Here is a 27,993-nt window from a genome sequence, read left to right on the forward strand (position 1 = left end):
GCCTGCCCGGGACTGGGGTTCAGGGAAGGCTCTTGCAGAGAGCCCAGAGGCCCAGGGACAGCAGGGCATTCGCGGAGGACTGAGCGCAGACAGGCAAGGCTTCTGAGGAGGGTGAGGTCAGCGGGCAGGCAGGCCACGTGGGAGGACGAGCTCCGGACGTGGCGGGGACCCTGAGGAGGACAGGGGCTTGGAGGGAGACGAGGGAGGAGCACAGGGGCCGCCGTACATCAGGGCAGCTTCTGGGGGACTTTGGAGGGTCTGGGCTCAATGGGGGCCAGCAGATTGGTGAAGAGGACCCAGTTCAGGGAAGGTACCGGCAGGGTGAGGTGAGGTTGGGGCTCAGTGGAGGCACAGAGGGCTGGGGGTCTCTCCGTGGTGCAGGGGGCTCATGGGGACTTGCAGGAAAGAAGGAGAGTGGTGGGCAGATGGAAGCTGCAAGGGGCCGAGGCCGGGAGGGCAGGCAGAGGTTCCGGAAGCGGCTGGCGGGGGGCAGAGCATCAGCAGGGCCAGGTGGGGCAGGCAGGGCGCTCAGAGGCGCGGGCAGGTGAGCGCAGACGCCATGGAGACGAGTGTCCTTAGGGGCCTGGACAGCGCTGGACTTTGTGGGGAGCCCGATTAGTGAGGGTGGGGCTGGGGGGCTCCTGGCAGGGTGTGTGTGGCTCAGATTTTGGGTGACAGGAACTCAGAAAGGATTGGTTCAAGTGGGGCCCCAAGGCTCAGCGAAGGCGGGGACTTTGTGGGCTTAAGAGGCCTTAGTTGGGGATGGGGGTGTGCAGAAGTGGACGCCTGGGTGGGGCTCGGTGAGGGGTACATGTTAGGGGCTGGGGGGCCTGAGAGGGGGCTTGGTTGGGGGCGGGGGTGTGCGGGGACAGGAGAGCGCACGGGGCATGGGTAGGCGTGCGCACGGACATGGCCAGAGGGGCAAGTCGCGGGCGCCTGGGCTCTGTGGGGCTGGGTCTTGGTGAGGCTCAGACGGGGACGTCGTGGGGAAGGGGCCCCGACAGCAGTGCCCGGGGCCGGGCGGGCTGAGGAGGAAGGAGGAGGGAGGGGGCTCTCACCTGGGGAGGCAGACGGGAGGGCCCAGCGAAGGGGCGCTCCGGCGGGGCTGGGCGCCCAGCGAGGCGAGGCGAGAGCGGGGTAGGGGGACGGGGGACGCCGCGGGCGGGAGGAGGCGGGACGTGGCTGCGCCCGCCGCCGCCGTGAGTCAGGCTTGGGCCGCAGCGGCGCGGCCGGCCTGGCGCAGCGGAGGGAGCGCGGGCGGCGGGGGAGGCGGCGGGCAGACCGCGACCCGCGGGGCGGCGGAAGGACGCGCGGACCGAGGCGCAGGGGCCGGGCCCGCCCGCCGAGGAGTCGCCAGGAGGTGAGGGCGCGCCGTCCGGGCGGCTGCGGCAGGCGCGGGCCGGGCTGGGGCAGCGGGGCCCGACTGCGGTGACCCCCGGGGTGGCGCCGGGCCCCGGCGCCTGCGGTTCTCGCCGGAGAGGCGTGCGTTTGGCAGAGTGTCATCATCGTGCGGCTGTTTGTGGCAGGGGTGGGTGGCTCCCTGCGAGGGCACGCCTGGGGTCCGTTGCCGCCTTGGGCCCGGTTTGGGGGCGGGGGCTGTGCGCCCAAGTTTGGAGCCCCGCAGTCCCTTTTTCACCTTCAGGCGATTGTGTCCGAGTCTGTGTCGCTGTGATGGGTCCACGCTGCGTTTCACAGTGCGGAGCTGTTTACCTGGCAGCACCTCTGAGCGAACGGGGTGTGCGGGGTCCGGAGCGCGGGTGGTGGGGCTGCCTGTGTGTCCCCCCTGTGTCGGCGTTGTCAGCCTGCAGGAGCCGGGGGGCTCTGCTCATCCTGCCTGTAGTCCCCGCGGGTCTGCCCTGGTGTCTGGGGGCTGGTGCGCTCTGTTTACGGCAACTGTGTGTCAGTCTGGGCGTTGCTGGGGGCGTGGGGGGGGCTGCTGTTGTGTCACTGGGTGGATGTGTGTGTGCTGATGGCAAAGTGATGAAAGCCCCCGATGTTCCTGCCAGGGCTGCTGGGAAGGGCTTTGGCATCGGCGGAGGCTCGGGCGGGTGGGGGAGGCAGGTGGCAGGCTGGCAGCTGGCCGCCTTGGTGAGGATTGCAGTCTCCTCTGGGGCTGTTTATGGGTCTCAGGGGAGATGCTGCAGGGCACCGGGGTGGGTCCTGCAGGGTGGGAAGGACTCAGCTCATTCCCCTCTCCCCGCCCCTGTAGGCCCAGGGCCCGGCCAGTGCCCAGCGCTGCTGGGAGCCTCTGCCAGCACCACGGACGGCACCCAGGAAGCCCGAGTCCCCCTGGACGGGGCCTTCTGGATCCCAAGGCCCCCAGCGGGTTCGCCCAAGGGCTGCTTCGCCTGTGTGTCCAAGCCTCCCGCCCTGCAGGCTCCGGCAGCCCCTGCCCCTGCGCCCTCATCCTCGCCCCCCATGGCGCCCACTCTGTTCCCCATGGAGTCCAAAAGCAGTAAGACGGACAGTGTGCGGGCCGCCGGCGCACCCCAGGCCTGCAAGCACCTCGCAGAGAAGAAGACAATGACGAACCCCACGACGGTGGTGGAGGTCTACCCGGACACCACGGAGGTCAACGACTACTACCTGTGGTCCATCTTCAACTTCGTCTACCTCAACTTCTGCTGCCTGGGATTCATCGCCCTGGCCTACTCCCTGAAAGTGAGTGGGCTGGGGCCAGGGGCAGTGCCCGCAGGGGGTACCTGCTCTCCGCATCCAGACAGACAGGGATGTTGGCTACCTGGGCAGGGAGGGGCTGCGCTTCCCCATCCTGAGCAGAGGCAGCTTCCTGGGTGTGACAAGGCCTGCTTCTCTGCACAACCAGCTAGTCCTGGGACGGAGATCCAGGGCTCGGTGTCCTGGCCTCTGGGAGGGGACTGTGGAACTTAGACCTGGACGCATCTGCCCCCAGGCCTCCAGAGATAGAACCAGCATGGAGAATGAAGAGGCCTTGGGGTCCTTCCCCTGTAGACAGGAGGGGTGCAGTCAGGGACGCTGGAGACCTTTTTGTCCAAGCCCCCCTCAAAGAGCCTGTGCCAGGCAGGCAGTCAGAGGGGTTCTCTGATTGCCAGTCGCTGTTCTTTTCCTTCCCTGTCACCCGAGGTGTCCAGTCAGCCTGTCCTGGTTGGCCGAGGGCCCAGGGGGAGAGAGGCATAATCATGTCCCCGACACTCTGACCACACACCCTAAAAGGGTATGACTTCCAGAAGCCCCTCACTGCCGTGAGAGTAGCTGGCCAGGAGCAGAGCAGGGCGCCAGGCCGACAGGACCCCATCCCTACAGGGCAAAGTGGAAAGAAGTGGGCCAAGACTGCAGAAGGGAGGCGGTGATCCACTCGCATTTGGGGCTGGGGCATCTGTGCAAATGCGTACGGTCTGACAAAGCGCTCTGAGCTGTCAGAGCCCCGGCAGCAGGAACAGGGGACTCAGTGCCCCCCACCCATCTCCCCGTCTGTCTGGAAGGGCTTGGCTCACATCCAGCGAGCTCATCACCTTCCCCTGATTTGAGTGTCCAAGGCCAGGAGGCGGGGGTTCACTGACTGGAGCTTCCCAGCGAGGTGGGGGCAGGGGTGGGGGCAGGACAGGGGGCTGGAGGGAGAGGAAGGGCCTGACCCAGAAGGGAGAACATGGATAGCCTGCTGCTGTGTGTACCTGTGCGCTGAGCCCACCCCTGACTCTGGCATCCACACCCTAGCTCCCGGCTCTCCTGTCCTTCTGACTCGTCAGCCTGGGTGCCACCCCCTGCCACTCACACCTTTGCCTCCAGGGCCTTGGACCTCGTGTGAGGCCCCACCATGCAGGAATGGTGTGTGACTGAGTGTGCACCCCTGTGAGTGTGCGTGAGCAGCAATGGGCTTGTGCACACATGCGCATGTGATGAGTGCACACATACCTGCAAATGTGCGTGTGCGAGTGTTGCATGTGTGCATGCATGTAGGTGCATGTGCACACATGCACGAGTGTATGTAGGTGAGTGTGCATGTGTGTGTGCTTTGAAGGTAGAGTCCCTGGGAATTGGGAATAGAAGTCCCTAGGCCAACCTCAGCTCTGGCTCCACCCGGCCAGTGCCAGGCAGAGGGCACAGTTGCTGGGGCAGCTGGTGGGGCTCTGCCTCTCCTGGTGCCCTCCTGCCATGCCCTGACATTGGTCCGTGGACATGGGTCCAGCAGCATGGGCTCCTGTTCAGAAGCCATCCTCCCTCCCCTTGGCTCAGCTGTGGGTGGCCGGCTGGTGCAGGGCAGGCCCATCTGGTGTCGGTTGTAGGTAGGTCACAGATTTCTGAATGGTGCAGGATTTGTGCTGGGGGTTGGGGTGGGTAAGAATGATGCTTCTGAGTGGCAGAAGAGCATTCACTACACCCCCACCCAGAGCTGCTTCCCCCATGTCCTTCCTAGGGGGCAGTGAGGGCAGAAAGGTTTGGGACTTACCTGAAGGGGGCATGCAAGGTGAGCTGCCTTTTCCTGGCAGAGGGGACAGATCTGCTGGCTCGAGCTCCCTCACCTGGGAATTTATCCATCTGTCCATCCAGGTGCATATCTCCTGGCCTGCCGCACCCTACGCCATTTGCAGCCAGTCACAGGCGCTCCCAAGGTCACCTGACGGACTTAGGGTCAGAGGCCTTGGCTAAATTCCCAGCTTATTCCCTGAAGAGCAGTGGCCTCTTGATGAGCCACCTTCACCTGAGCCTATTCCTTCATCTATGGACAAAGCAAATGGAAACAAAACATTCAAATAAGCACACATGAGCAGGGCAGAGGCTGGCACTCAGTGGGGTATCCCTGCCTGCCCCCATCCGTACATTCACCCATTAAGCCATCCATCCAGCCCCTCCACCACGTGGGCCAGGTCAGTTCAATGCAGGCTGGGTCTACACCACACAGATCGCAGCCTTATTTTGCTTAGCCTGGTGTCCAGGCACACACAGTGCCAGTTCTCCACTCATGCAGTCTGCGAGCCACTCACAACAGCCACCATTAGTTGGGGGAAGACTAGACTGCATCTTGGCATCCAAGACTCTTCAGGACCCATTTCAACCCTTTTCCTGGCCTCACCGGGCACCCCCTCACCCCAGCCATTCTGTGAGCGCCCCTTGCTGTGCCGCCTGCTGCTCCTCAACCTGAGAGCCTTTGTGAGGCCCAGGACTCCCTTGCAAATGCTCCATCCCTCCCTGTGGCTGAAGGCCCCTCCCCATCAGAGACCCTCTGCCCCACGCATGGCTGCCCTCCACCCAGACCTGTCCCTTCATCTTGTTGTCATCAGGGCTGGCCAACATAGGGGTCAAATAATGTTGGTGAGTTGGTGGCTGGACAGAGGACATGTGGCAAGATGGAGTGTGCGCCACAGCATTCCAGAGAAAGGAGAGCTCCTCACGGTTTGGGGTGAGGCTGGCGTCAGGCACAGCGGCTTCCCGGTAGAGGCAGCATTCTCACTGGGCGCTGAAGGATGGGTGAGGGGACAGGTGTTCCAGATGGGGGAAAGGACTTAAACTGGGATATGCAGGTGGGGCAATCTGGGGGAAATGGCAAGGCCCCACTGTCTGTGGGGAATGAGAAGAGGGCAATCCTGGGGGGACAGACAGGCCAGGCAGCGAGGGGTTTGGAAAACCTGCGAGGGGGTTGGGTTTCAGCTGGGGCCCCAGTGTAGTGGTCCAGGCACGAGAGGAAGTGGCCTGACCTAGAGCTCCCTGCTCTAGGTGGGCAGGAGAGGGGGAGCAGACGTAAAGGGGGCATGGCAGCTGCTCTGTTTGGGCCCAGAGGTCATGAGGGGTCCCAGTGAGAGGGAAGCCAGGGACGACATGGTGTCAGTGTTCGTATGTGCACCCAAAGTCCACCCACCAGTCCATCCACCCACCCACCCATCATCCATTCACCCTCCCACCCATGTATCCACCCGCCCACCCATCCTCCCTCATACAACCATCCAGCCTCCTCTGTTCCATCACCTCATCCACGTGGCCGTGCGCCCTCCCGTCCGTCCGTGTTGTACACGTTGTGTGCTTCCTCCTCCCTTTCCCCCCCACTCCCACCCCATCCCCACGCGGACTGCACATCAGTTCACTCAACTGTTCATCTAACCTCACTTTCTCAGTAACTTTCCCCACTTTACTTACCAACTCTGCCTGTCAGTCATCCATCGTCCCCTGGCCCAACACGCCAAGACATCTGTTCGTCCTTCACGCCACCCATCATCCCTTCTTTCTGCTGCTCCTCTAGCTGAGCCATGTCCGTCCCTCCATGTCATCTCCTCACACTCATATTTACTCGTTTCCATCCTATTATCCTTCGAGTCATACCGTCCATGCACGTAATCTATCCGCTATCATTTATCTATTTCCCCTCCCTTCTCATCCAACCACTTGTGACCCATTTATCCATTTTCTTGTCCTCTCCCTTTTTTCTCTCCCTCTCTTCCTTCCACTCCACATGCTGAATTCATTAATTTACACGCCCATGCATCCATCTACCCCTCCACCCCTCCCTCCACCCACCCACCCGCCCACCCATCCATCCGTCCAACCTTCCAGCTTCCATTCATTCTTTATCTGCCGTGCTCACAATATCCCTGAATTTTTCATAAATACACCTACTTGCCCACACACTTACCCACTTTTTTCCATCGTGAATCGATCACTATTTCACTTACCTTTCCATCCATCTTCCACGTCCCTTTCCTCCCACCTGCCCTCTTGATCCCTTTGATCCCTTCTGCATCTTCAGTTCACTGTGGAATACCGTCCATCAACACCCGGAGTCGCCCCCCGTGCCCATCACGTCACCCACAGGCCCGCTCACCGGGCCACCCTCCCGTTGGTCTTGAGCATCTCTCCTTCCTCCCTGCCTCCCATCTCCCCGCTTCCCCGTGTTCCTTCGCCAGCAACTCATCCACCTTCGCCCTGTGTAGCCGTTCTTCCGCCTTCTGCACGTCTCACGTAGCTATACACCCAGCTGTGCAGGGCGGCTCTGGTTCATGAATAGCTTTGGTCCTGGGACTTTCACAGGGAAAACCCATCTCTCTGTGCTTAACTTTCCTCTTGTAAAATTAGAGATATGTGTTCGTGTCATTGAGAAGATTCACTGAGTTCATACCATGTAGTGCTATCAGCACAGTGTCACACCCGTAGTCACGGCTTTTGTTGTTGTTTTTATCACGATTCCATCCCCCCTCCCTCTCTGTCTCACCCCCGTCACTTCCACCCGCTCACGTGTCCTGTGTCTGATGCCCCCACTCACCCGCCCGTCAGTGTAGGTATCGCCACCTCCACTCACACCCACCCCCTGCCCAGCTCCGCGTCCCTCCCACACCCTTCCCACCTTCTATTCTCTCTTCCCTCCCTTCTCTGCCCCCTTCCTCACCTTTGCTCACCCACCCATCAATTTATTGATCCACATATTGGTGAAAATGTGTTTATCTACCCTCCCTTCTTCCCAGCTTCCCCATTCTATTTCCTGTTCACCCAGCTGTCTGCCTCATAGTCCATGCACCCCATTTCCCCCTCCTGTCCGTCCATGCTTTCTTCCATCATTTTACCCATCAATACCCTACGTAGTGGTTCATCCAATTGTACGTACATACATACCTCCTCACCGTCCCCTTTTCCTTTATGCCACCCACTTGCTCACCCCGCACATTCTCCCAGCCTCCTGTTAATCCCTCTCCGCACGCATTCCTTCAGCCATCCCCCACTGGTCCCCCCAGGACCCCTGCCACCTCTGTCCAGGTCACCCACATGCCTGTCATAGATTTATTTAACGTCCTCTCTTCTTCCATCCTGTCTGTCGTCACTCACCCCCCCCAGCAGCCCACCCTCTGCCCAGAGTTCCCTCACTTTGATTATCATGCCTGCCCCCCCTCTTTGTCTTCCTCCCTCCCCTACACGTATGTACCCATCATATCCACTCACCGAACTAGTCAGTCGCTTCATCATCGATTCATTCAAACTTCCCAGCATCCTTCCCTCACTCACGCACTTGCTGCACACGCACTGACCGCCAAACACTTAAGAAGTGACAAGCCACACACAGTCCCCGCCTATAGGAGCTTCCATTCTAGTGGGGTGTCCGACGGTCCTAACGCTCAGTTATGGTGACGTCAGTGATGAATAAAGGAAGCGTGGTCACGGGGACGTGGCGGTGCTATTTTATGCATGTCGGTCAAGGCAGGCCTTTTTGAGATGATATCTGAGTGTGAGCCAGAGTCAGTTCAGACACTAGCCACATGTGCGTCTGGGAACCCTATTCCAAGAGGTGGTGGCAGGTGTGGAAAAGGCCCTGAGGCAACGTCAGGCTCTGGCTGGGGGCTGGGGGCCAGGGTGGCTGGAAGGGGGGCAGGGCGCAGGGGGCGGGACCCGAGGGGCAACTGAGGGGCCGGGCTGGCTGCACCTTGTCAGCCACAGTATGGATTTTGTTTGATTTTGAGTGAAACGGGAAATCTTTGAAGAACTTTAAGTCAATCCCACGTGGCTTACATTTAAAAGGATGACCCTGGCCATGTGGGGAACAGGCTGCAGGGACAGGAGGGGCTGGCGAGCTGGCACAACAAGTGGAAGGGCATTGTGTGGAGTCTTGGATCAGAGCAGTTGGAGTGGAGAGCTGAAAACTGCGCATATATTTTGAAGGAAAAGCCAGTGAGGGGCTTTACCCCAGGGATGTTCATCTAGTGAGTTGAGGATGGGGGTGCCATTTCCGGCGGAGGCAGGCTGGCAGGAGAGGCCCTCGGCTCACTGCCACCGGCGTGCCCATGCTTCCGCCCTGTCCTCCTGCCCATCCTTTTCCGTACAGTCGTCTGTCTCTGTCCCCCGCCTGCCCACGTCCCCTCGGCCATCCCGCTCAGCCGTTCCTCCTATTGTCGATTCAATTCCTGTCTCCACACACCCAGCACCCATCTTTTTCCCTTCCTTTCCTCCCACTACCTTCCCACCAGCCTCGTCCGTTACTTGTCCATCTGTCCATCTGCCCAGCTGTCTTCTCATTTTCTGCTCCCTGACTTCACCCACTTCGCCCCCTAACAACAAGCCAGCCAGTAACAATAACGCAACAGGGGCACTGGTATCTGTTGAGCTCTGTGCATATTTCAGGTACTGGTCTAACTCTCTGTGATTCCATTTATTATTTTATTTAATAATGACCTAAACTCTGTGAAATGGGTGCAGCTGACATTCTTGTTTCACAGATGAGGAAGCCGAGGCACAGAGCTAGAAAATGACCTCCTGGAGGTCACACCCATGGGTCGCCCGGCCCCTGCGTCCGCCAGGCACCGTTCTAGCCCCTCCTGTCCACCTGCGTCCTCTCTCCCTTTGCCCACCCCCCCGCGCTCCGCGTCTCTCAGCGAGGTCGTTTCTGCGTCAGCCTCTCTGCTTCCCCTTCTTTCTAACTACCTGCCTGTGGTGTCATGTATCTAGTCACCCACTGAAGCTTTGACCATCGGCCCTTCTCTCCTCCTCTCTCCTCTCACCCCACAGTTCCCACCCACCCAAACGCCCGTCTCTCCACCCCTCCCCTCAGGTATTTGTTCTTCCCGCTCTCCCACCCAAACTGAGTTGTCCGTTCCTCACTTCCGGATCACCCTGCCTCTTCGCTCTCCGCCTCTCCCGTCACGGACCGTGCCATCCACACAGGGGCCGTGGGGCCAGCACCCATTTGCCCGGCCACCTGCTCGCCGCCCCTGCCTTCACCCAGCACCCCTCTTCTCCCCTGGGGACTCGCACAGCCACAGAGCTGCCCATTCCCCAGGCTGCGTGCCCTCCGTTTACCTTCCCGGCCTGCCCCGACTGTTCACCCCTCAGCCTGCCCACTTGCCCCGCTCTGCCTATTAGTCCCTGCCCCCCTTCAGCACCCCAGCTCCCCAAGCCCCCTCCATTGTCCTTCCACGTCTCTGCCTCCCTCCTCAGGCTCTCTCCTGTTCCTTCCTGCCCCCTGTTCTGTTGATGTCAGGTGCTCCTGGGCCCAGCCCTCAGTCCCCTTTCCTCTGTCCACATGCCCTCTCTGATGCGCCCATCTGCGGCATCCCACACCGGCTCCCTTGTATGTATACCTCTGCCCTCAACCCTGTCCAGAACTCCAACTCTGATAAAACCGCCCTACTCACAATGTCTAGATGAAGCTTCTCGCTTAACACTCAGGGATGAAGTTCCTGAACCACGCAGACACACTCCTGGGACCTTCCACAACTTCCTTGTTTCAAGTAATATAAGCAAAAAACCTTGAGATCATCTCAAATTCCATCCTTTTTTTTAAAATCACACTGCACATGTGATCTCAGCAAATGCCATCAGCTCTGTTGTGTTCAGGACATACCCAGGACGCATGGGCTCTCCCACCTGCACTGCAGCCCCGGTGCAAACCAGCCTGCCTACCTGCCTGCACTCGCTCTCCCTGCCCTGGGTCCAACCTCTGCCCCTGCCCTGAGTCTCTTGAGAGTGACCGAATCACTGGGTTAGGACATGTCGGATCATGTCATTGTTTTCCTGCTCCAAATCGCCACAGAGCACCTGCAAAGCCCTGCACGACCTGCCGCTGGCCGGCTTGCTCTCTGACCTCAGGTCCTACTCCCCGTCGCTCCCTTCTGGGCTCTGCTCCCACCTGATGGGCTCTGGTTCTTCCCGAACGCCAGGCACATCCCAGCTCAGAGCTTCACGCCTGGCCGCGCACTCCGCGCAGATAAGCTTACAGGCAGCAGGCACCTTCTCTGGGCTTTGTCAGATGCCCGTCCCCTTCTCCGGAAGCTCTTTCCTGAGCGCCCGGTGGGAGCTCTACCTCCTACACACTTCCTAGTTCCTTATTCTCTTCAGTTGCTGCTCAGCACACTTAACACATTCCGTATTTTACTCATCTATCACGTTTATGTGGCATCCTCTCCCAGGAATGTAAGCGCCCTGAGGGTGGGGACTTGGTTTTGTCCCCTGCAATATACCCAGGACCTAGAAAACACTTGCACAGAGCAGGCACCGACTACTATCGATAGATTGACTAATGAGTATATCCTCTAGCATGCACTGATTCGCCCGACAGCCTCCAGTAACCCTCCCTGCCTCCCGTCTATCTACTGTTCCACATACCCAACATCCGCTCGTGTATCTGTCTGTCCACCCACTCCATCCATTAGACAAGCACCTGTCTGTCATTTATGCACCTTCCACTCCACTCAGCTATGGCCACATGCCCACCTACTGCCTGTCCCCCCGCCCAGCACACACCCTGTGTCCACCTACCCCCTTTCTCCTCCACTCATCTGTCCACTTGAAAGTGTTCCGTCTGCCTCTTCTCCTCTCTTCCAAGTTTCCAATGAAGAGATCATGGCCAAGGCTTTACCTTAGGAATTCAGAATTGTTTTAACATGAGAAAATCCACGACTATAATTCATTAATGAAGTAAAGGAGAAATACGTTTGTCCAGTGGGGATTTTTTCACACATTAATGTACTTCTAGCAATAAGTGAGCATCTCCTTAGTGGTGAGTTTTAAGGTCAAGACTGAGCCGAGGCTTCCCGTTCCATCGTGTGATTGCCCTTCGGCGTCGTCCCGGCAGGCCTCGCCCCGTCTGTACGAGCTCACTCACTGCGTGCGTCCCACAGCTCTGGGCACCGGGAACGTATGTCACGGCCGAGCCTCGCCGAGGGCTGCGCAGCCGGCGATGGGCACAGTTGGGATCCACACCCAGGCATGGCCTCCGCCATCTGTGCTCCGAGCCACCGTGCTGGACGGTCCAGCAACAGGAGAGGCAGAAGTGCCGTGACTGCAGCAGGTGCGGCTTCCCCCACGGAAAGCTTGGCCACTCGGCACGATTCATATGGTAGCTTAGCTGGACTCAAAATCAGAGTACAAATGCAGTTGAATCCTTATACACCAGCAAAACTATGTGATTATAGACATCGCTCACATCATAACCGCAACCAAAATAAATCGACTAAGGCTAAATCTAACAAAAGATTTATTAGCTTTCTCTGGAGAAAACTGTAAAATGTTTAAGACCTAAATAAGTGGGTGAAACATCATGGTTCAGAAAGGACAAAAAAATCCTTTGAACGCCAGTCCTCTCCGGAGTCACTAGCGTGAAGACCAGGCAGGGCGTGGGCTTCCTCCCTCCCTCCGTCCCTCCCGATTCCTCGGTGACGGCGACGCCTGCTGCTTTCCCTCTTTCCGTCTCATCTCGTCCATTCATTCTGGGCAGTCCAGCCTCCAAGCCACCGGCCTCTCCCCCCTTCCCCGATGCCTCCCTTGTGTCACCCGCCTGCACCTCTCTGTTTTCTTCTGGGCCTCTCGCTGCTCCTTCCACCGTTCCCCTCCTCCATCCATCCACCCTCAGGACACCCCGACACCAGCCGCCCTCCGACCGTGCCGTCTCTGTCACGGCATTGCCTACCCCTCCGTTCCCCCATCCACCCACCCACTGGGCAGTCAGGTGGTGAGCCCAGCCGGCTGCCTGCCTGCCTTCCTCCCTGCAGCCAAGCCCCTTTGCCCCCTCGTCCATCCACGAAGCACTAACACAGAGACTTTCTCCCTGCCCATCCCCTCTCTCTCCCTCGCCTCCTCCTCCTGGGTTCACTCCCTGCCCACAGCATCTCTGGGCTTTGTGGGGGAGAGCATGCTGAGGAGAGGGGCATCCCGACCTGCCCGCGTGAGGCGGACGCCCCTCGGGGCCGGTTCTGCAAAGCCGCAGAATCCGGAGATGGGTCCAGCTCTGCCCGCTGCCTTCCCAGGACTTCCTGGGCTCCGGTCCTCTCCTTTTACCTTAACATCCCCTCCCAGAGATCGTGGGGACACCACCTGTCCTGTCCATTCCCAGGGAACCCGAGTTCCTTCTAAACCAGGTGGACGTCCTGTGAGGACACGCTCGGGTCACTGTGCCGTCCGATCACCTCTCTCCCTCTGAGACCAGCTTCCTCTTTTCTTCACTCATTCATTCGCTCCCGCTTTCTCAGGTGTGACTGACATGTGACATTGTGTAGGTCTAAGGGGCGGGACATGACGATTTGTACACGTGTATACTGCAGGGGGGTTCCCACACTAGGCTTGATTAACATGCCATCACTCGCAGAGTCACTTTCTTCTCTGGTGGCGAGAACACTTAGGATCTACTGTCTCACCAGCTTGCAAGCATATAATACAGTATTTTTAACAATCCTGCTTTATTTTAAATAGTTTTGGACTTCAGGAAGTTGCCCAAGAAACAGAGCATTCCCGGGTGCTGTGGCCCCGATGCCCCAGTGTTAGCAGGTCCCCGTAAGCACCTTCCCTCCTCCGGGCCGCAGGTTCGGGACAAGAAGCTCCTGAACGACCTGAACGGAGCGGTGGAGGACGCCAAGACGGCCCGGCTCTTCAACATCACCAGCTCCGCCCTGGCGGCCTCTTGCATCATCCTGGTCTTTGTCTTCCTGCGGTACCCGCTCACCGACTACTGAGGCCGCTGCCCCGTGGCCGCGGGGACAAAGCGCCAAGACGTGTTTGCTTCGGCGATTGAGGTGATGCGGGACACCGCGGGGTGGGGGCTGGGCAGGGCGTCTGCGTCGGGATCCCCAAAGCTGTGAGCCAGGCAGCGAGGACGCTCCGCACAGGAAGGGGGCAGCGAGCTCCTGCCGGCCCACCCTCTCTGCCTCCCGGCCTCCTGCCTCCACCTGTTTTGGGGTCCTGGGCTCCCCCTTCTGCTGCTGTACCCTGGCTCCCGTGGCTGCCCTCCCTGCCCTCCTGTGTCCACGCCCCTGGGGCCTCTCAGATCCAACACCTGGTACGAAGGGCTTCTGTGGGAGTGCCCCAGGCTGAGGGGGCCTGCCGGCATCTGGGGGCTCCCCACCCTCCTGGGCCCACCTCCCCCAAGCTGTGACCCTGCTCAGAGCTCTTGTATCTGTGAACTTTCAATAAAACACTGTCCAGCTCTGGCCCAGCCTTCTGTCCCATGCCCGGCTAGGGCATGGGGGGAAGTGGGAGGCTCTGGGAACCCCCTTCAGGCCCTGCCTGGCGACCCAGGGCCCCAAGTGCTGCATCCGCTTCCCGGCCAGGAAGGTTGCTCTGTAACTGGCAGCCTACTGCCTGCTGTGCATTACAGGACTGAGGGGCTTTGGGGGGAAAGACACCCCAGACCCGAGCCCCTGGAGGATCAGGCAGCCTCCATGGAGGGGCAGGTGCCCCCTGAGCACAGCTGCCTGCATGGCTGAAGTTGGAGTGCACAAAACCACCCCATCCACAGGGGAACGGGCAGCCGAGGGGCCTGGGCCTGACAGCCCCTGCCCCTGGCACCTGCCTGTGTCCTCGGCTGAGGAATGGGGCAGTGGCAGTCCCACCCCTCAGGGGGGCTGCGGGACCAGCAAGGCGTCCTGTGCTCAGGAGGAAGATCAGAGCCCCGGGGCGGGTGCCCTGTGCACCGTGTTCCCACGGAGAGCTCGGCTCCCTGCCCCCGGCCGGTCGGCCTCTGAAAGCAAGGCTGAGGAGTGATAAGATGGGAGCGGAATAAGGTGGGACACCAGCCCGGCTCAGAGAGCCTGTGGAGGGCGCCGGGCCGCCGCAGAGGCCACAGGCGGGACCCCGAGCAGGGAACCCTCACCGTGGGGGCCATGCTGGCCGGGAAAGCGGGGGACACTGCACACAGCCCAGGTGGGGCGGGAAGCGCTCTGTCCCATGGGAAGGCCTGTGAACAGAGCCCAAGGCCCAGGGGCATGCTAGTGGTGTTTTCCTGTGGCACTGCCTGCATATGGGGACCAGCTTGCAGGAGCCACAGACGGCAGAGGCTATCGCCCCAGGTGAGGACTGGGGGCTGGTGGGGGCTGCACAGGAGGCACTAGAAGATTCTTGGGGCAAGGGTGATAGAATTTGGTGACAGCCCGGATGTGAGAGGTGAGGCCAACAGGAAGGCCAGGAGGGGTTCCTGCCTGTTGGACTTGGACCCCTGGTAGGTGGTCCAGGCTTCGTGCTCAGCTGGTGCAACTGAGTCGGGGTGGCCTGGGCTGGGACAGCCCGGGCAAGGAGCCCGAGGACCCCCACTCACATCCGCGTGGGAGAGTCCACAGCACGCAGGCCCGCAGAGGAGCCAGCCCGCAGAGGGAGAGGTGCCCACCGACCCAGGCCTGTAGCGGCAGGAAGGAGGGGGCAGAGGAACGGGGGGGTGGGGGGGTGACAGAAGGACGAGGACGTGACCACAGGGGCCGGCCTTTCCGAAAGCCAGCTTTGAGGGAGGAGAGAAGGGGTGTCCTCAGAGCGGAGCAGCAGCCCCGGGCTGGGGTACGTGTCCAGGGTCATGATGGCAGCCGGTTGGAGAGGTGATGACCCGGCGGGCATTTGGAGAGGGCGGCGGGCCCAGGTGGTGCACTGGCCCTCATCCCCACCAGGAAGGGAGGCAGAGGAGCTGGGTCTCCCCCAGGTGAGACCCCCAGGTGAGATGTCAGGAGACGGGGTGTTGGCTATCACCCAGACGTGCCCAGGGCTGGGTGTAGAGCTTCCAGTGAACGGGGGTGAAGCCTTTGGCCAGAAGATGGAGGACGGTGGTGAGCAGGCTCAGCACAGGCCCTACCCAGAACCCTCCAGGGACAGGCTGGGGAGCCTGGAGCTGACCCCTCACCCCGGACAGTGCAGAGGAGAGGGGGCAGGGGCCCTGCAGGATTGCACGGCTTGAGACCATCAGGGTCAGCACCTGGGGTTTAGGGGCTGTAGGTCATGAGGGCAGCCGAGGCCCACCCTGGTGTCCAAGAGGCTTTATGGTGCCTGCTGGGGCTGAGAAGTTCGGGCAATGCTTCTTAGTTCACTTTCCTTAAGCCTTTGAGGTCACAGCCGGCCGGCTGCCCTGGAGGAAGCGCATCTCCTGAAGAGACCTAGGTGGCTCTTTGGGGGGCTGTGCCCCACCTGCTGAGGCCTTTGGGCTCACGTGCAGCCAGCAAAGGCACCCTCAGCTCACAGACACCTCTGTCCATTCCCGGGCAGCGTGGGGCACAGACTTCCATGCCATGGGCTCAGGAGGGGGCTGTGGCCACAGGGCGGGTGTCCACACTGGGGTCTGCACCCCGATGCCAGTGGGCAGGTGGGCACTGGCTCCTCCTTGGCCTCTGGCTCCCAGGTCTGTGTCTGTGGCTCTGTGGGCCCCTCCCTCACCCCGTGGACCTCCCCGAGTCCTGCTCCGTTCTCCTATCTTATTTTATTTTACCTGGTTTGCACACTGCCTGGGGCACACTTGCCATTCAGTAAAAGTGTGTGTGAACATATGAAATGGCCTTGCTCACCCTCTTCCTGTCCCTCTACCTCTGTGTCTTTTGGGCATCGGGTGACTTTCCCTGCACCCCTGGTTGGCCCTGACCATGGCCCTTCCGACCCCCAGCCACCAGTCCAGTTTAAAGGGCTCAGGACCAAGTGGCTGAAGGAGGAGTGGGTCTGAAGTATGAGCCCGGCTGTGTGCACACGTGTGTGTAGGTATGTGGGGGGTAGGGTACCATGCGGTAGCCCCTGTCTCTCTCACCTTGGCGGCAGAGCCCACGGCTCCTTTTGGATTTTATGGAGATTTCCTCCTGCAGCCGTGACTGATCCTTAACTCCTCTGCCAGCTCCTCTCCCCTCCCTGGGGAGTGTGAAGCTCCTAATCTTGCCTCGGTCTTTCTGGTCCATCCAGGAGCCCACCAAGAGCCCACCCAGCACTGCCTCCTTAGAACAGAAGGTGCTCCCATCACCCAGGAAATCCCCAGGGACTCAGGAGCTCTGCGCCCAGAACTGCGGGTGTTGTCTGTGATCTCGCACGGCCCCAGCTGATGCACTGCCGGAAACATAGGCACCCACCAGGCAAACCCACACAGAGAGACAATGAAACACACCTGCCCTGTAACCTTCACAAGTGTGGAGGCCACGCAAATCTAGGGGAGACTGAGGACCCTTCCCAGACCACAGACCATGAAAACTATGGAGAATATATTTATCCTCACTTTGCAACTCACCTATTCACTCTCACAATGTTATCTTTTGATAAACCAAAGTTGCTATTTTTTATGCAAGTCCCATTTGGGACTTTGTTCTTGTTTAATTCATGTTTCGGCTAATAGGATTAATGTCCTGGGAATTCTTCATGTTTCTAGCTTCTCCTGCTCTATGATCCTGAGCTTTTTCTCCCAGTTTGGCTGTAGCAGCTTTATTGTCCTGCCTTCCGCACTTAGGTCTCGGATTAATCTCTGTACAGCGTGAGGCTGGGATTAGGGGGTCTCTGCTTCCTTGTGCTCTTTCCTGAGCATCCACAGAGCCCCTAGCTGAGACGGTCCAGCGTGGGGCTGACCCTAGGCCCAAGAGCTGCTCTGTGTCCACAGAGAGCCCAGTGTGCCCATCGTGTCCTGATGATTGGGTACATCTGCTCACTTGCATCTCCTTGTAGTTTTTGCTGCATTGCACACACTGTGCATTACAGACCTGCAGGGGCTGAAAATGACGTAAGTTTCTCTTAGAGAGGCTTCCCTCTCTCTGCTGTTAGTGGCCAGCGTGGACGGCATTAGTGTGTCTGAGGGATCAGCTGGGTGGAGTTTGCTGAGGTTTGGGTTTGGGGTTCCTGAGACTCGGTCCACTTCGGGTTTGTCGCTGCTGTGGGCAGGGTGCTCCTGTCTTCCTAAGCCCTGAAGGAGTGCAGGGGATCCCCTTTTTCCCTGCAGAGATTTTGAACTCAGTGCTTCAGCCGGCTCTGCACAGCTGGAATGTCTTGGCAGGAGTCCTGAGGGGTGGGCTTGGCAGGAGTCCTGAGGGGTGGGCCACTCAGAGGGCTGAGGCAGCCCCAGCCTGTCCAGCGGGACTTTGTCTCCTGCTCATTCGAGAGAATTCCCTCAGCCTCTTGGCAGTTCCAGCACCCGTGCCCAGCCCGGATGGCCCCAAGGAGCTCAGCGAGTGTCTGGCGAGCGAACCAGCTCTGCCCTGGGGCTGCTCTCTTCCACCTCGTCAATGAGCCCGTGAGACCCAGAACAGTCTCCCTGGTTTCCCTCTCCCAGGAGAGTCCCAATACCCTGGCCGATCCTTGTCACCCCCAGCCCCTCCCAGAACTGGACTCCCGAGAAACCTGGCTGTATCAGCTGCCTTGAGGGGCTGCTCCTCTTTGGAATCTGAGTTCCTCTGACCCTCCTTGCCTTTAGGGCCCTCTGGTGTCACATGTGTGTCTGCAATCGGTGCCCACATTTGTCCCCACTGGCTGTAGGATGTTTACCTGACGTGATGTGCTGCATCTCAGTGAAGCAAGTGCCGGCTGAAATGAACCTGACCTGGTGTGTTTAAGAAAAAGTTTATCTGGTGTCTTACTGAAGGCCAGAGTCCGAGAGTGCCCATCCATGCCCTCTCATAAACTTCTCCAAAGGCCCTTTATTTGGGAAGGCTGAAAAGAAAGATGCAGGCCCACATGGCATCGCTTCTGCTGGGCCGCATCACCAAACCGGGGCTTCCCGCTGCACCTAACTGCAGTTTCAACCTCCCCCAGAAATGCGGTCAGTCAGGAACTTTCCGGTCAGCATTGGTAGGACAACATCACATGTGTCTCTCCTTCCCCAAAAGGAATTCGCCTAATGAGACCCTTCTGTCCCCAGTGAGGGCGACTCCACCCAAAATAATCCTTTTTCTGTGCATAACTTCCTTGTCCAGCCTTTAGAAACCTGTCCCTTTCTGCAGCCCTTCAGTGCATCTCTGCCTGATAGAGGGGATGCTGCCCGATACACAAATCACTTAATGAAGCCCGTTAGACCTTCAGGTTTACTTGGATGAATTTCGGTTTTCACTAGGAACTTCTTAAATACTTGTTCTACAACAGGGGGCAGGCACAGGGAAGAGGCTGTATCAGCCACGGACCAGGCGGTGAGCTAAGGGAACAGACAGTGAACATGCTGATGCCATCAGGGTGTGATAACAACGATCAGGGTTGCTAATCATTCTCCTGAAGGATTCCACCAGGGACCACAGACCGGTTGACCTCCTCTGAGCATTACGGGCTGGCTTTACCTCTGGTCATGGGTGTGGGGTGTGGGGGACTGTGAGCCTTGTGAGCCGGGTGTGTCACAGCGAGGCAGGAGCCCTGGCTGAGGTGGGGCTCTCAGCTCAGAGCCCTTTGCCTGCATGACCACCATGCAGATCCACAGACTTCATTTCATTTCACAAGAGCATCTTCAGCAGCATCTTTTTCTTTGTTAACAGTTAGTATCTTGCCAATTCTGGAAAGATATTATCCTTTATTATCTTCTACAATCTTTACTATGCTTTTCATACTTAGCTATATAATCTGGTATATGTCCAAACCTAAATATGGAGACAGGTAGATTTCCCTCTTTCTCTAATTTTTGGAAAGCTGTCCTTTCCTTCTTGCTCGGCAGCGCGGGCTCTGTCACATACTGACGTCTGTTTAGGTAGGGTCTGGTTCTATGCTCTGTTTTGTCTACTGTCTGACTTGCACTGTTACCACATAATCTGATTACAGCTGCTTTATAATAGGTCCCAATAACCACCAGTCCTTTCTTGACCTTTGATATTCATTTAACTTTAGAATCAACTTGTCAAGTAGAAAAACAAAGCTCTATTGGGACTTGGATTAAATCTATAGATCCATTTGGGAAGAATTTACATTTTTACAATACTGGGTTTTCCAGATCTCCAAGAACACTCTGTAATCTGCGGTTTATTTAAATTTTAAGTTCTGTGGGAAATGCTCTACGCTTTCTGTGCAAAGATCTTGCACAAAATTTGTTAGATATATATCTAGGTACTTGATTTGGATGCTATTGTAAGTCTTATGGTTTGAAATATTTTCTTTTCTGTGTTGGCTGCTGATGTAAAGAAATGCAATTGGACTTAAGGAAGGATCGTGTATTCAGCATCCTTACTAAAAGTATTTTTATTTTCATGATTTTTTTGTAAGTTCTGGATCTTCTACATATACAACCACAGCATAAGACCGTAGGGATCATCTGTTTTATTTCTCCCTTTCTCATCCACATACATCATATTTTTTCCTGACTTACTGAATTCCCTAGAAACTCAGTTACAATATAGGTTCTGACAGGAGGATTTCCTTATCTCAAAGACAAATCTTTGAAGGCTGTCCATTTGGGATGATATTTGCTCTATTTGGAATTTGTAGACATGATTCATTAGTTTAAGGAACGTCCTACTATTCATAATATGCTAATATTGACATTTTGCTATAATGCCACAGATATGAAAAAATTTGCATTCTGCGTAAGCATGGACTAAACATAACAGAGCTAATGGGATAAAGGATTTGGGGGACAGACAACTCAAAACCCGAGGGGCTTTGTCAGACTCAACATGATCCCGAGCAAGGGCAGTCCCCAGCTTGCCACCCCCTGCTCCTCCTCCCGGCCCCTTAGAGGCTCGCACCCCAGACTTCATCAGACTCGAATGTCTGACTCCAAGCACACACTCTCTCAGCACGTTGCTCCAGCCAAGGGTCATGTCTTCCCAGCTTTTCCATTTGCGCTTCAGCATCTCCAGAAGCTGAGACCTGTGGACATGGTGTGGGACTCACGCTGCAAGGCGTCTCCTCCAGCTCCCTTGAGGTCCCCGTGTCCTAGGTCTTGCTCTCTGACTGGGGAAGTGCTTATTACCCCAGCCATTTAAAGTATTACATGTCAGGAGGAAATGACCCTAAGTGAGCATGATTCTTTGCATACGATGGCCCTTCATTTACCAATTGCTTTTGAGCTAATGTGCATCTTATGAACACATGCAGCACATCAGAAATGGCTCTACTTTATGAAATTAATATTGAATATTTTCAAATTATCTTTCTGCATCTTTTGGTTTGATTACATGATTTTCCTCCCATAATAAGTTAACAGTGCAAATTATGTTATTTCATTTTTCTCCACTAACATCAAAACAGCCTTGCATGTCTGAAATAAACCTAAGATGTTCATTTTGTAGGATTATTTTTGCTGTTTTTTTTTCTTTTCCCTCTACGTTCAGGAGTGTGACAGCCCTGCGGTTTGCCTTCCTCATGCGTTCTTTTGGGGTTTGTTGGCAGGGCTCTTAGTCTTGAGTTATTTCGAAGTGTTTTTATTTGTGCTTTATATTTAGTGCAGTAGCTGGTGAAGCCAGGTGGCCCTAGCTTTCTTTGTAGGGAGACTCTAAGTTTAGCTGCAATTCCTTTAATAGTTACTGTTTTATTTGCTGCCCTGCATTTATTTGTCCGTATTGCCCAATATCTTACACTAAATACTTAACTCATTAATTTTCATTGTTTCTCATTTTCAAATAGAGACTTAACCACAGTTCAGTTTACTACTCTTTCACCCTAAAGACTACTGAAAGTGTGTACTGCCCTTAGTACAGCAATTTCATTTCATTTAGTATAGTGATTTCTTTCTCAAAATATGTTAAATAAATAAAAATAAAAAGTGATTGATTGTCATTATGGTTTCAAAAAAAGATGCTTTTTTTCACTCAATGCAGCAGTGCTTAGTCAGAGACAAATATGTTACCCAGTCTGAATTGTGTGCCACATCTGGATAAGCCAAGCAAGAGGGGAGAAAAGGAGCATTTTCTACAGCTCTTCAGTCCATCTAGTACATACATGTCTAAAACTGCCTCATGCTTAGCTCCCATTTTTCCCCTCAGCTGACTTTCTGTGCTATAATTTTATTGTCACATGTCCTGTGAGTGCAAGGTAACTGACAAATTGGTTGGCTGAAAAATGGGTAAAGAAAAAGGTGCAGAAAAAAGGTAAGGAGTAAAGTGAACCTTTATTATATTATATTTTATGCACAAACTGTCATCATTTCTGATTGTTCCCATTGCTCACTGCAACGAAGTTTCTTTCATTAAAGCAGTTTTGGTGCTTTGGGCTGAAATGGGACACACCATAACTTTTCCCGTTAAAGTTAATGCAAATGCTATTTTGTCTCCTTGGGTTTCACTAGAGGCAGGATTTTCAGGAAAATGTCGAGTCAGGGTGGGGTCTGTATGCTTGCATTCAAACCACACTTTGTTCCAGTATGTCAGCGAAATCATTCTCCTCATTTTGATCCATTGTGTTTTCATTGTCTTTGATTGAACCATCTGAAATTGCTGTTTTGAGAGTAAGCACATACAAAAAAATAGCAATTTCACACATTCAGCCCCAGGATATATTAGTAACATTATTAGTTTCAGTTAAACATAATTTCCACATCACACTGCATTTTTATCAACCATAGTATGTGTATAATGATATGATTTTTCTTTTAGAAGTTAAAAAGTTGTTTTTTTTAATTATCAGGTGACCACTGATAATTCACAGCGTTCAGCAGTCCTCCCGACCCTTGGTGACCACTGGTCACTTCTCAGTGTCTGTGAGCTCAGGGACATTTTTAATATCCCAACATGTGGGTGCTGAATGTTTCCCTTGCTGTTGCAGCAGTCACACTGCGGGTAGTGAAGAACCCCTGTATGACTCGTCTTTCACGGCCGATCCTTTGTTAATGTGTGAGACATCCTTGAAAATGTTTGTTATTCCGTGTTGGTGTGCGGGAGGATCTTTACATGACGTGGAGGGAAAATCTGCTGTTTGTGGTGTAAAATCTTCAGCGGACTTGCTGGCTTTGCTGTGCTTGGGGAGAGTGATGGATTGTAGGCCCAGGGGCTGCTCTCTGAAACCTTATGCCGTGGCCTCAGGCTGCCCCTGGCCCCTGGCTGGGCTCCCAGGGGGCTCCTTCCTGAGAGCTCCCCCAGTCCCCGGGGTAAGATGCTGGCCGGAGGCTGCCCTGAAGGCCTCTCCCAGCTTTTCTGGGACAGGTTCCTTTCCTCCCCTCACTCAGGCCCAGCTGCACCCCAGCCCCAGGCTTCCCCAGGCTTCACGATGCCTCCCAAGTGCCCCCACCCTGGGGATGCTCCCCCAGGACAGTCCCTGCCCCGGTCCTGTCCTGGTGTCTGACCCCTGGAAGACCTGCACTAGCAGAGTCCCACCGAGAGAGCAGGTCACAAAGGGGTGCCTGCCTCCTGTGTGGAGGCGGAAGGGCACATCTGAGCCCAGCCCGAGGACCCAATGTGATGGTCACAGAGCCCGGGAGGCCTGGACTGTGGGCGTCAGGGCCCAGGGAATGCTGAGGCCCTGAGGGCTGGGGCGGGGATGTGTGGAGGGCTGCTGCCCCAGGCTGCCCCCGCCCACCTGATCTCTGAGCTCACAGAAGATGGGCGTGACACTCACCCTCCCCAGGACTCACCCTCATCCCTTCACCTGGCTGCCAGGTGATGGGGGCTCAGTCCCTGCCCGTGTCATCCAGGTGGGGATGCACGGGCCTGATGAGTCAGAGAGACAGAGATCACAGGGAGAAGCCGGCCCGACCCGGCAGGGGCCACGGGCGCCCTCTAGGGACAGGGCTTTGTTTCCTCTAAGGGAAAATTAGGGTGTAATTTACATTCAATAAACCTCACAGTGAGTTTTGACAAATACATGTTCATACGACCTCCACTGAAATCAAGACGCAGAACGGTTCTGCCATCACGAGAGACTCCCTCACATCTTGTGCAGCCAGCCCCGCCGCAGCCCCAGGCCCTGGCAACTGCCCACCTTTTTTCTGTTCCTGAACATTGCTCTTTGAAGGCCGCATAAATGGCATTGCACCCCTGAGTCCTTTCCCACCTCTTTTCACTTGTGACGGCACATTGAGGCTCATGCACGTCATCACATTGTTGCACCATCGCGGTCCCTACCTGGATTGCTGAGTAGGGTGACGGCAGTTCATTTCAGGTAGAGGACAGGCCGGGCTGTCTCTGGCTTCTGGTGGCTACAGACAAACATTTGCACTGGTGTGAATGTGGATCTGTATTTCACGTGAATGGACGCTGTGAGCAGGCCTGCAGCATCCGATGGCAGCATGCTGACATTTATAGGCACCTGCCAAGCCCCCGTCCCAGGGCAGCGCCGATCTGCATACCACCAGTGGGTTGAGGGCACCTGGGCTCCATGCCCGTCAGCACTTGGAATGGTCTGTTCTTAAACTGAGCCATTCTCAGAAGCATGTAGTTGCCCCACTGCGTGTTAGTGTTCACTCCCCTCAAAGTATTTTCTCCTTACCTGTGGCTTGCATTTTTATTCTCCTAACAGTGCCTTTCTGAATACAAAATTCCTTAATTCTGATGAAGCCCAGTTTATCAGATTTGTTCTTTTATTGATAGCACATCTCAGACACTCTTACCTAACCCACAGTCACACAGACTTTCCTCCTGTATTTACACTTAGATCTGTGATTCACTGGGAAGTAATTTTTATATATGGTGTGAGGAATGATCAGACTTCACCATCTGCATGTGGATGAGCCTTGAAACCAGGCGATGATCCTCTTTTGTCCTAAGTTGTGTGGTATTCCAGGCATTTTAATTCCCACGCACATTTTAGAGTAAGTCGGAAACATTCCTTCTCCAGTTGTGCGGAACTGCATGTGCAGAATCAATATCACCTCTTCTTTCCATGTTTGCTAGAATCCATCCATGAAACTATCTGGGGCCTGGGTGTTCTTTGTGGGAAAAATTTTAAGCCAAAACTTCGCTTCTTTAATAGGTAAAGGTTATCCTGGTTTTCTCTTTCTTCTCACGTGAGCTTGGAAGCTGGTGTCTTCCATAGATGTTGTCCATTTTATTTCATTTATCAAATAAAAGGCTATGAAGTTGTTCTCTGGAGTCTCATATGTGTACAATCTGTGATATTGGCTATTTGTGCCTTCTCTTGATTTCTTTTTTCTTTTTTTTTGATATTACAAATAATACTTTAATCTCTGCTCAGTTAAGAAAAAAATCAAGCAAAGAGATAAAACTCAATATAATGTACTTCCATTCTTGAAATGTTATTTGGCCTAAGGCGTGTTTACATATATTTCGTGTTAAGAGATATTTTTTTTGCAAACAATTTGTTCAATTTTGAGTCTGACCATCTATTTCCTTCTTTTTAGAATACAATCTGCTAACACTCAACTCAGATATTTTTTTATTAAGGTATCATTGATAGACACTCTTATGAAGGTTTTGCATGAAAAACAATGTGGCTACTACATTCACCCATATCATCGAGTCGCCCCACCCCATTGCCGTCGCTGCCCATCAGGGTGGTGAGATACCGTGATTCCCTTGGTCTCTTGCTCAGTCCGGCTGAGAGTTCATCAGTTCTCAGACATCTTCTGGTCTCATCAGTCTCCTCTATCGCTTGTCTGTTTTCTGTCTCATTGATACTCACCCTGATCTTCTAAATTTACCTTATTTTGCTTCTCTTAAGTCTCATCTACTCTTATTTCTCCAGTTACTTGAGGGGGAAACTGAGGTCATTTCTTCCTTGGAAGTGGCCCAGGACCATTTCCAGAGACTACATGGTTGTTTGTATTCTTTAAAGGGGTTTTCTTCAGTTTCACAGGGGAGCAAATCCATGAAGAGCCCATATGTCTCGCTGAAAGTCCGGCTTTATTGAGATTTGAAGGTAAGATAATCACAAGACCCCTCCAGGGGCCAAACGTTCCATAAAGAAAATGCACAGAAAAAAAAGGGAAAATAGATACGTTTCCTGTGGCCAATCGCTACCCACTGGCAGGCTGGCTGCTCTCCCGTGGGCAGGTCCACTGAGGCACTACCACCTGACCCGTGCATTCAAATAGGATGCGTCCTACTGGCATTATTGCCCGCATCTCACACACACGCGTTCTCAGCCCTCAAGGTCCTGCAGATGTCTCCCTGTGTTCTGTGCTAAGTGCCTTATGGTTTTATATTTACACTGAGGTCTATGGTTGGTTTCGAGTTCATTTTGCACCAAGTGTGGGGTTAGGTCAGGGGCCGTTTTTAACACGGCTGTTTAGCTATTCCAGCAGCTTTGCTGAAAAAGACCATCCCTTCTCCACTTGGCCGCCGTTAGGCCGCAGTGGGGCACCAGCGGTGTGTCTTTGTATCCAGCCGTGTCTACACCCAGCTCTTTGCCATCAATCCACTGCCCTCCCTGTCAGGATCGCACTGCCTACACTGCTGCACAGTGAATCTTAGAGGCAGGTGCTATCATGGCCCTGGCTTTCTTTATTTTTGCCAAAATTGTTTTGGCTCATCTCATATTTTTTGCCTTTCCACATAAATTTCACAAACAGACCAAGTGAAATTTCTGTATATCTACAAAGACTCCTGCTAAGATTTTTGCTGGAATCCCATTAAATTTGCATGCCAGGGTTGGGAGAGTTGACACCTTTACTGTGTTGTGTCCTTAAAGGCGGGAACACTCGCCTGTGCTCCCCCCGCTGAGGCAACTCTTCACTGGTGGTGTGCGGTTTCTCTTGTACAGATTCTGTATGTTTTGTTAGATTCATAGCTAAATATTTGATTTCTTGGAGCTATTTTTTAAAAATTGACTTTCTTTCTTCATTTCCAAATAGACTATGTTTTTTGGAGCAGTTCCTGGCCCAGGGCACAGTTGGGTGGGAAGTACAGAGGGTTCCTGGATGCCCTCCCCACAACCCGCGGCCCCACCTGCGACAGCCCTGCCCGCGGGCACGTGTTACCGCCGGGAACCTGCACTGATTCGTCCTCACCCAGAGCCCGCATTTGCTCTCGGTTCACCCTTCCTCTTCTACTTACTTTTTGTCTGAAAAGACGTGCAGGGAGTAACTTTCTCCTACACACTGGCCCTCGAGGCCTGGGCTTGACGTCCAGGTTGCCTGCCTTTAACATGGGCTTTCAGTTGTTCAATGTCATCTATTACCCACTGGCAGGCCCAGCAGCCTGCTCCCGACAGAAGGACGCCAACTCACACGCTCCATAGCTGGGGGCACCCAGATCCCAGCGCGGGACCCGGGGCCTGTGCGGCTCGCCTAGGTTCAATGCCAGAGCCGTCCAAGGGCAGGCATCTCCCCCGGGGCTGGTTAGCTGAGACCTGCAGAACTCCGGCCTCTGTTGCCCTAAGAGAGCATCTCGCTGAAGGGGCTCAGGAGGCCCTGGAGCCACAGCTGCACTGGGCGAGTCTGTGGGTGGCGTCCCTGCAGCCATTAGCTGACGTCCTCCAGAGCGACAGGACAGGACGTGTAGAAAGACGCTGCTGTAAGGCATCGGCTCGTGCACTGTGGAGGCCTGGAGAGCTCAAGTCCGACGGGGGAGGCCTGCACTGGCGCCTCAGAGCAGGGCAGCCGTTTGAGTCTGAGGGTCTCTGGGGCCAAACCAGAAGCCAAAGGCCATCTGGGCAGAGCACCTGCCCTCGGGGGAGCCGGCCTTCTCCTCCTGTTCTACTCAGGCCTTCGCTGGCTGGGGAACAGCCATCACCGTGCCGCAAGTCCCCCAACTTACATGCTCATCTCATCCGAAATGCCCTCACAGAAGTATCCAGAACAACGTCAGACCAGCAGTCTGGGTGCCACAGCCCCACCAAGTTGACGCGTACATTGACCACCGCAGTCAGGAACTTGGTGAGCCACGTCCTTGCTCCACAGTGGACTGAACATGCTTTCCCTGAACACTGACTTTAAATCCATGGCCCCCACACAGACTCATTCAGCTGTTAGACGTGGTGTGCAGAACTTCCCAGCGGGGCCAAGACTTGGTCCCCAAGGCTCCCTGAGACATCTGGGGCCTACCCAAGGACACCCCCTCTCCTGAGGCCTATCACCCCACATGACTCTTCACTGTGAAGTGGGATGTAAGTGCTTTTTTGGTAAACTCTTCCACACCCTCCCTGGTGATAAAGCCCATCTGCCCTCTCCTTCCCTTTTTGCCCTGGCTGCTAGGGAGTTCACAGCAAAAGGTGGGCTCAGGCGGTGGGTTCCCTGGATCTGGCCCCCATGTTGTCGTGTCTCTTCCACCTTCTTTCCTTTTGGGTGCCTCCGCTCCAGCTGAACTCTGCTGAGAGAACAGTGTGCGCGAGCCAGCTGGCACCCAGGCGGGCAGGGCAGATGTCCTTGGGGACAAGGTGATGTCGGTTTATGTCTGGACTTCCTGGCTCTGTGCCTTGGGGAAAATTCCTTTACCTCCGGTCCCCTGTGTTTTAATTATACATTTGGGCTAGAGTATGCACAACATTTAACTCAGGACCTGGCACATGATTCTCAATAAAAGTAAACTATCATTA

General features: G+C 55.4%; 1 protein-coding gene across 6 annotated transcripts; it reads left to right on the top strand.

The window, feature by feature from the left end:
- Positions 1-27,993, top strand: IFITM10 (interferon induced transmembrane protein 10). 6 transcript variants are annotated; one of them, XR_001850731.3, is made up of 5 exons: positions 1,416-1,735; positions 2,210-2,661; positions 13,245-13,454; positions 25,307-25,377; positions 26,312-27,993. XR_001850731.3 is itself a non-coding variant. In XM_073217363.1 (3 exons), exons 2-3 carry the CDS (start codon positions 2,419-2,421, stop codon positions 13,392-13,394), a joined length of 393 nt encoding a protein of 130 aa, XP_073073464.1. In that variant the 5' UTR covers positions 1-93; positions 2,210-2,418; the 3' UTR covers positions 13,395-13,868. The 6 variants fall into 6 exon arrangements, 4 of the variants coding, with proteins under 4 accessions (XP_073073464.1, XP_036867603.1, XP_036867601.2 ...); XR_001850733.3 differs by lacking the exon at positions 25,307-25,377 and having other exon boundaries at positions 26,312-27,992; XM_073217363.1 differs by lacking the exons at positions 1,416-1,735; positions 25,307-25,377; positions 26,312-27,993 and adding an exon at positions 1-93 and having other exon boundaries at positions 13,245-13,868.

This window comes from Manis javanica, chromosome 11 (assembly GCF_040802235.1).
Source record: "Manis javanica isolate MJ-LG chromosome 11, MJ_LKY, whole genome shotgun sequence".
NCBI lineage: Eukaryota > Metazoa > Chordata > Mammalia > Pholidota > Manidae > Manis > Manis javanica.